This window comes from Balaenoptera acutorostrata, chromosome 4 (assembly GCF_949987535.1).
Source record: "Balaenoptera acutorostrata chromosome 4, mBalAcu1.1, whole genome shotgun sequence".
Taxonomy (NCBI): domain Eukaryota; kingdom Metazoa; phylum Chordata; class Mammalia; order Artiodactyla; family Balaenopteridae; genus Balaenoptera; species Balaenoptera acutorostrata.
This window is the reverse complement of record NC_080067.1, coordinates 80,575,547-80,583,958: the sequence shown is the minus strand read 5'-3', so window position 1 is coordinate 80,583,958 and position 8,412 is coordinate 80,575,547. Positions and strand designations below refer to the sequence as shown.

Sequence of the window (8,412 nt, the reverse complement as noted above, 5' to 3'; positions counted from 1 at the left end):
GGTCCCCGCTTGCCACAACTAGAGAAAGCCCTCGCACAGAAACGAAGACCCAACACAGCCAAAAATAAATAAATAAATAAAGTCAGTTACAGTGTTTTAAATGTGCTTTATAAAAAAAAAAAAAGCATATTTCCTCACTTGTTATAGGCACTGAGGATACAGAAATGACTCATCCCCTACGTGTGCCATGTAAGAGTTCACAGTGCAGCTCTGTTGTTTAAATGATGCCCTCATAAAAATGAACTTGTTGCAGTCTGCTGTGGTTTGTTTGTTATGACGAGAAAGACACAGTGAAAATGATATTGATTTTATTGCATCATTTTACTGACTAGAACGCCAGACTTATAGTGGATATAAGTATAAAAATAATCGAATTCTTACAAATACTTTGCTGCTACAGTACTGAATAATTCGTGGAGGTTGCAATTATAATACAACTTTAAATAACATTCTCATAATGGATTTAACACAATCAACCAGGGGCTAAGGTTTAAAGGTCTGCAAGGAGAAATCTGGGACAATGTGAAAACTCAGAAGTTCATCTTCCAGCTACATGCTTCATTTAACCATAAATCCAGCAACACAAACATTAACAAAACTCACAGCAACCCATGATGAGAGATCTTTTAAGAAATAGGCGAAGTAATACAGAAACCTGGGTTAGTTTCCCAGCTAGACAGGTTCCATCCCATCCCTGTCTAGTCCCATCCTTCCTATCCAAGAACTCTGCACCTGAAGTGCATTATTATGTATCCAAGAAAAAAAGGATAAAGCTAGAATCTAATATGCAAATCCTTTTAAATATCCTCTTTAAAATGCCATGAGAACAGAGCCAGTCTAAGATGTCTTTTTTTAGACCTCAATTGTCCCCTTTGGTTTCACAGGGTTTTCTGTGAGCACTTCACACCAAATAGGATGGATTATAACACTCTTGAAAAGATACTTTAGCACAACAAATTAACTGACATTTAAAACTTTAATCTTTCTAGTAGTTTAACCAGGTTCCTTCTCTGGGGAGCCAAGAAAAGAAAAAGAAAAAAGAGCATATACTTAACAGCCAACTCTACAAAACCATATCTATTTCCAAAAATGCACATGAGAACCTCAGAATGACGCTTTGTCAAGAAGAAGGAAATGAAATGTCCCTTCTAATCCCCACAGAAGTTTTCACACAGAAAAAATATCTCTGATACTAAAGGTGGTTTTCAATAAGATACAAAATACTGAGATACTGAACTTTGCTTTCTTCCTCTCTCCAAAGAAGTGCTCTAGTTTTGAAATCAGTGTATCTTAGAACCATGGGTCAAAACCCTAGTTTGGGGTGTGTTAGGCTAAACTAAGCCAGAAGCAGCTGGCCTGAACATTCTTGCTTCTGCAGGCAGCATTCATGGAGTTACAGGCACCCACCTGGGTGTACCACCAGTGGGCAAGATGGCTTAATGGAGGCCCCAAGAAGCCACATGTGAGGAGTGACCCTGACGTGTCTGCTCTGGGAACTTTCACATCTGAATGAATATCATCCTTCAATGACATTTTCATGGGCAGCCATCCAGCCTCATCTTGCAAAGATGTTGCCCTCCCATTGGGGCCAACATTAAGAACGACCTCTTCAAGAACTTAACGGTTACATCTTAGTTTTTGACCTCAAATGCTATCAGCGAGCTTGATTACACTATCCACTCAGCAATTTTGGCTCTAAATGACTTAGCTGCTTCTGAAAACAAACTTTTGTCAAAGGAGGAAGATTTGTCAGCATTTAAGACATTTCAACTGAATATGTTCCAGACTCGGATCATGTTCACAAAAACATGCTTCCAGTACGTGGGAAACATGGCTTCACCGCGGGAGCAGGGCAAGGCAGCCCTCAGATAGATGTCTAAGTCTGGCCGTGTCTGTCAAGCACCCAGGTCATCACCATACACCTCCCTCAACCAAAGCCACGTACCAATATGCTTCTTGCTAACAAGCATGAGCCAGCCACTGTTACCTTGATGACGACCGCAAGCATCCAAGAAATACATGTAACAACAGACCTGAAAGGACTGTTTCAACATTTTGCTTTTGTACTTCATGGCATTAGTTTAGTTACTGTTTAATAATATTAAAGTTCTTAAAATAAACAACTTTTATTTTAAGCCCGCTCTCTCCAGCTCTCTTTGACACTGGATGCTGAGGCATCTGCCAGGGAGGTGAGGCAAGAGGTACAGCGAGAAGAACAAGCCAGGCAGAAGGGTTTGAGTCCTGGCCCTCCAAGGCAAGGTACTTATCCCCTCTGAAGGGTCCCATGTCCGAGAAATGGGCTCTCTCACACCCACCTTACAAGGGTGCGGTAAGGCCACGTACGCTGCACAGAGCCGGGGTGTGGTGGGAACACATGAGATGCCCGTTGGGACTATTCAGGCTTTCTAAATTGTCTCTAGTGCCCTGGGCTGGCTCATGGGGCAAGAGGAAAAGACACCAGAAATAAGACCCTCTGGAGCTTCGACAAAACCTGCAGATGCTGGGAGGCCCCAGTGAGCATCCCCCTGCCTTGAGAGTCACCGTGCTCCGCCTGCTGCAGGACATGGGGTTCCACGCGGCCTCACTCTTCCCTGCAGACGTCTGAGTGTCTCATGGGCAGCTTCCTCCACCGCCCCCAGCTGTGGGGCTCCCACGCAGGACCCAGGCATTTCTGTGCACAGGGCTCGCACATGCCAGGTACAGGGACTGACACAGCACCTGTGCCGGAGGCGAGGGCTTCTGCTCACCAGGGGTGCAGCCCGCCTGCCCCCATCCCAGGGGCTGCTGCCCCACCAGCTGTGTCTCGGCTCAGGGAGGACCCTCTATAGAGGTATTTAACCCCAAGCAGGAACAAAGCCAGCCTCTGCCTTCCTTACCCAGGCGAGCAGCCGGCACTGGCACGGCCCCCCAACCCTGCAAGCCTCCTAGAAACTGCAGATACGATGTGAACTCAACCTTGCAGGGGGCCTCCCTTTTTCACAGTAAAAGGAAAAACAGCACTCTTAATCCACTTCACATGCACAAAAGCCACTCCCAGGAAAGCATTCTTGGAACTCACAGCACACTCTTTTCTGGATCTTGAGATTCTGCTCCAGGACGCTTTGGGGACAGAATGCTTCACGTCGTGAAGCATATAGCTTCCCGCCCTGGCACAGGCGATGATCTGTCAGCTGGAGGCGCTGGAGGCGGCAGGCGTGTATGCCTGGGGACAGCCCCCATTGTGGCTCCGGGTCCCGGGGGCAAGCGAGGCTCTGCGGCCAAAGCCCGGAAGCAGCCGCCTCCCTCAGGCCCCAGCCTGCTGGCTCAGGTGTGCTGAGGGCAGGAGCTCGAGCTCTCCAGTTAGATGGGAGATCACGAGGCACAGACGGCCGTTCGGTTGCACGGAGAGAGGCCAGACCCGAGATTTCCAAAAGGGGATGCTCTGAAATTTTAAGTTGGCACCCACTAACAAAACAGAATTCTATTTGTATGTATCTCATGAGATGAATGCAATTTAAACTACTAAGTGGTATCACAGCTGACTAGTACTCCTGCTGCAGCAGGGAAATGGTGACTCGTGGAGACCACGGGACTCAGGAGTTTGCACTTAAAACTGTTTGGACGAGGATTACGTAAGACTAATGATTAGATTCATTCTGAGGAGCTTAGAGAACCTTGAAGAAACAACCATGCCCGGGACAGAACCGTCTCCAAAGGCTGCACCATTTCCAGAAGTGTGGGTGCCGCTGAGCTCCGAGCTTCAGGGTGGGAACAATTCTTTTACCTCTGTGTTCTCTTCACTTCATCCCGAACCAGGATGTTCAAAGGCAGGTGAGAACGATCACAGGTCCACAAGCAGCAGTTAAAGGCACAGCACTGGATATGCCCCCCTCGCAGGACCCACGTTTCAGCCACCGTAAGTAAGACGCGTGGAATTTCCTTCCCCAAGGCAAACACTCAACTCCCTAACTGGCCAGAAGTCTTTAGTTCTCCAATGCTGACTTGAATTATACCCATGTTTCTGGAGGGAACTCCGTAGTAGTACAAAGAGTTACAAATTACTGTTTGAGAGAAAATAAGTTATTTCTTCAATGAATAAATAGCTTTGAGTGGTTGGCTGAACCACTCAACCGACACTGAGTTTGCGGACGAGATCGGTGCTACTGGCAAAGATGCCGCACTGGTGGGTAAGCAGGCTCACGTGTAGCTCCAGCCCAGCTCCCTATTCTTCCTCAGGAACCGCACGCCCGGCTTCCCAAAGCATTGGTGTTTCAGAAAATCGAATACGCCTATTCAGCCCGTTTCCCTAACCATGTTCAGCTGCAGCAACAACAAAAGCTGCTTCTCCATTAGTGGTGAAGTACCAGCTCAGACCCAACCCGCACTGAGCTCTCCACTTCTACTCCACATGTAGCAGCCTCGGCCTCAAGGATGGAGGTCAGAGCCCACGCACCATGCACTGCCCTCAGGGACGGCACCCTTCCGCCAGGGCCTTCGTCCAGCGCTTGCTGGGCCTCACTATGGGGCAGCTGGATGCGTCTAACTAGAACCAAATGCAAGTTGTTTTGCCCTGATCCAGATGTAACTGCAAAGGGAAAAAAGATAATCCTAGATAAATGCGTCACCTTGACTAAAGAAAACAAACTGGAATTGTGTGCTGTGCCTCACAAATTTCAGTTCCTCACTTTGGGGGTTTGTTTGGAGAATGTAGCATGAGACGACGTAAGAGGGTGTGTTAACCTCCAGCATCTCCAAACACTAGTGGTGTGTCCATCGGCATCTGTCGTTCAGCACGTAGCTACTGGGCAGGAAAACAACAAAAGAGCCGGTATTTTGCTGTAAATGAATCACCAAATTGAGGCCTATGGAAGTGCCCGAGTAGAAGAGGCCTTCTTTCTGGAGCAGTCTTGAGAAACATCCAAAAGGAGACCTCCCTCCCTACTTTTGCATTTACTAAAGTGCAAACTAAGGAAAACCTGGGTCCTTGCACTGATGCCTGATGATCAGCCCTAATTAACAGTCACCCCGAAGCCACGGCCAAGCTGCAGTCATGCGGGGACTCTACCGTACTGGCCCGTGTTCACATTCACAGCAGCAATGAAGGTGCCGGATGAGCAGCCTGCAGCTGCACGTCCACGGGCTCCAGCTGTCCCCTTCCACTGTGGTCACACCCCACCCCACGCCCGTCCCCTCTCCGCTGGCCGCTCAGGTGTGGCTGCACAAGTCCTGGGCGCGGCCGGCGGGAGGTGCTCCGCTGGTGCAGTCGCAGCAACGGGCCCGCTCTCTGCTGCGCTTAGAAGTAGTCTCTTCTCCTGCTCTCATCGCTGATGAAAGATGGGTTATACTGTCCGGGGAAAATGCAAGAATGCCGTGATCCTGGCAATCCAGTGTAGGCCGGGTAGAGTCCATTTCGTTCAAGTTCAGGATTCCTTACACTTGTAGGCTGGTGGCCAAAGAGAAAAGAAGAAAAGTCAGTTTATTATTCTTGGGTTTAAATTTAATAGTTAAGAAACAAGAAACAATGAATGCTATATTTTGACGAATTTAAGATGGAGGCAGCTATACATAGCAGAGCAAGGTCTGACCTAGAAGTCAGGACCTCCCAGGTCGTCTCTCTATGGAACCTGGGATCTCTTTGCCCATATTTTAAAAGGGGGTTTTTAGAAACATTACATAATCAAGAGCAGCCCAGCCATTTTTATTTTATTTTATTTTATTAAATTTTATTTATTTATTTATTTATTTTTGGCTGTGTTGGGTCTTCGTTGCTGCGTGCGGGCTTTCTCTGGTTGCGGCGAGCGGGGCTGCTCTTCGTTGCGGTGCGTGGGCTTCTCATTGCGGTGGCTTCTCTTGTTGCGGAGCACGGGCTCTAGGCGTGTGGGCTTCAGTAGTTGTGGCTCGCAGGCTCTACAGAACAGGCTCAGTAGTTGTGGCTTGCATGCTTAGTTGCTCCACGGCATGTGGGATCTTCCCGGCCCAGGGCTCGAACCCGTGTCCCCTGCATTGGCAGGCGGATTCTTAACCACTGCGCCACCAGGGAAGTCCCAAGAGCAGCCCAGTGATTTTGGACCAACGTAGGAAAAGACCTGGGTTAATTATTATCTTGATTATTATCAAGAGTAATTATTATCTGATTATCATTTTGACTTTTAAAAAAGAGTTTCTCTGCGAAGCACAATGGCTTTAAACCCTCTCTGGTATTTAGCAGAACGCTATTGTCCCTGCCGAGAATGGGGGACTGACCTTCACAAGGCCACCTGTCGGAGGTGGAGTTAGGACCCCAAAGCAGGAGGCCAGCTGATTCTCAGGTGTCTCTGACCAGATCCCAGCTTAGTGGGTTGTGACTACCTACCTAACGCAAAAGGAGCCCCTGGGGAAGGCCCTGGCTACTTTGAGGAGGCCCTCCTTCAGGGAGAAATGTCGGCTTATAGAAACAAAACACTAATTTCTGCTTATTATAATGTGGATCCTAGGAGAGCCCAGTGTACACCTGAGACCACTGTGAGGGACAGCCCACTCCCTCAGGTGACAGCTTAGGCTCTGCTTCTGCAGAGTGCTCAGCCTACTGTCTGAAATGAAAATGGGGTTCGTGTAAGTTTGTGAGTGCATCTACTTAAGACAACTCTTCAGCTAATGGCCTGGGAATACGCAGCAAAGGTGGGTCCTGTGATGCTGTAGGCCTGTCAGTTGCTCTGTCCTGGTGCTGCCTGGGGGCTGAGGAGGGCCTAGTGAAGGTTGTAAGTGTGCAGGTACCCCTGGGAGAGATACCTGCTTAGTTACGGCTGCAGTTATCAGAGGAAAAAGACTTTCCTGACAAACAGAGGGTAAGGCAAAGCCCCTATGCAAAAATATCAACGGAAACATTCAAACTAGATCTATCTTTGTATGTACATTTATCTTTCCCCTTATTTCTTTTTGTTCTTCCTCCAAGCCAGGTTCAAATTTTTCAGAGTCCATTGAAACTACAGCTTCCTTAGCATGAATGCCCCTCCCATCCAAAGTCTGAACATGCAGGTTAATCTCCATAGCAACCAGAGTGGTTGTTCAGTCTGTTAACAGGATTGCCTAAAGCTATTAAGTCCCTTGAAACCTTAGGGCAAGGTTTCACGTTTACTGCTATACTTCTAACAGCTCCGCAAGGCAGGAGAAGTCACTTGACAGCTGTTTATTTTTCAGCTCAGGTATCACCGCCTGTGTTTGCGTTATGGCTGATGCAGTATAACATGAAAGAACTGAGCAGGCATGGGAATATGACATGGGTTATTCAATGTGGGACAGAAGAAGCAAGGGTTCAAGGTGGTCTTCCATCTTTCCAAATGATGCACTCCAGGGCTGGACATAGCAAATTATTAAAGACCTATTGAATCTTCCAAACCTCTGACAAGTGCTGGTTGAGGATGACACTGAATTGTTCTCTTTATACCTTTTCCCAATCCCTCAGTTTCAACTACCCAACCACATGATGTAAAGCATGGCAGACAAGAGATAAAAATGAAAGGGCCAAAGGCTAAATATCACTAAATTCTTTGTCTATCTTTTACCTTCCAATCCTGTAACTTAAAAGCAAGTTCAGTGTGACAAGAGGGTTACTGCTACAACCTCATAAAGTATATACTGTGCTCTGTGGAAATACTCTTCATATCTCAATGTTGAAACTAATAAATCTCATGCAAATAGATAGTAAGTAAATTGAATATTAAACTATGTGAATAAGAGGCGTACGCCACCATTCTTTTTAACCCTTAATGAGCTGGAGTGCTTTTACTACAGCAAAATAGAATCCCTTGGGAGTTCTCTGGTTGCCTAGTGGTTAGGACTCCGGGCTTTCACTGCTGTGGCCCGGATTTAATCCCAGGTCAGGGAACTGAGATCCCGAAAGCCACGTGTCAAGACCAGAAAAACAAAACCAAGAAAAACCCAGAACAAACAGAAAAAACAGAATCCCTTTAATTCTCCGAGGAAACTGGAGCCGAGAGGTCACCTGGGCGTGGGAATACACACCGAGTAATAGACATCCGTCATCTGGAGGAGGTTTTTGGTGCTTCCATTCTCATGCATTTCAATAGCTTCTCGGCCCCATTCTTGTGAGCGAGGGTTCTTGGGGTACTCAGCATATGGGGACATTTGGAAATCCCCACTTTTGAAGATGAGCTTGCTTATGTCGTTTTTATTCTTTCTGCAAGGTAAAAAAATTTTGAAAACTGAAATAAGTTCTGTGAAGAAATGCTATCTGTGAAAGCACCATCTAGTTTTTGGCAAGGAAAATTAGACCTAAAGATACCACTGTATTTTTTTGTAGCTGCCCACTGAGGAATGTTATTATTGTTGCTATTATTTTTAGTATTTGCCTATAAAAATGCAATTAGGTGCAAAAAAAAGATGCAAAAAATCTTCCAACCCAAAGGGTCAGGTTATCGGGGGTAGAGAGGACAA

The 8,412-nt window shown here is 46.9% G+C and overlaps 1 protein-coding gene across 4 annotated transcripts in view; it reads right to left on the bottom strand.

Annotated features, from left to right (window-relative positions):
* Nucleotides 1–291: 291 nt before the first annotated feature.
* The window catches only part of HEG1 (heart development protein with EGF like domains 1), an 83,271-nt gene continuing 75,150 nt past the window's right edge, over nucleotides 292–8,412 (bottom strand). For 2 of the 4 annotated variants that reach the window (XM_057545339.1, XM_057545336.1), the window contains 2 exons: nucleotides 7,981–8,155; nucleotides 292–5,422 (listed from right to left, as the gene is read on the bottom strand). In XM_057545339.1, the coding sequence (XP_057401322.1) occupies nucleotides 5,273–5,422; nucleotides 7,981–8,155 (325 nt within the window). In that variant the 3' untranslated portion in view covers nucleotides 292–5,272. Of the gene's footprint in view, nucleotides 5,423–5,731; nucleotides 6,066–7,980; nucleotides 8,156–8,412 lie in introns of those variants that run through there. The other 2 variants (XM_057545337.1, XM_057545338.1) reach the window with 2 other exon arrangements.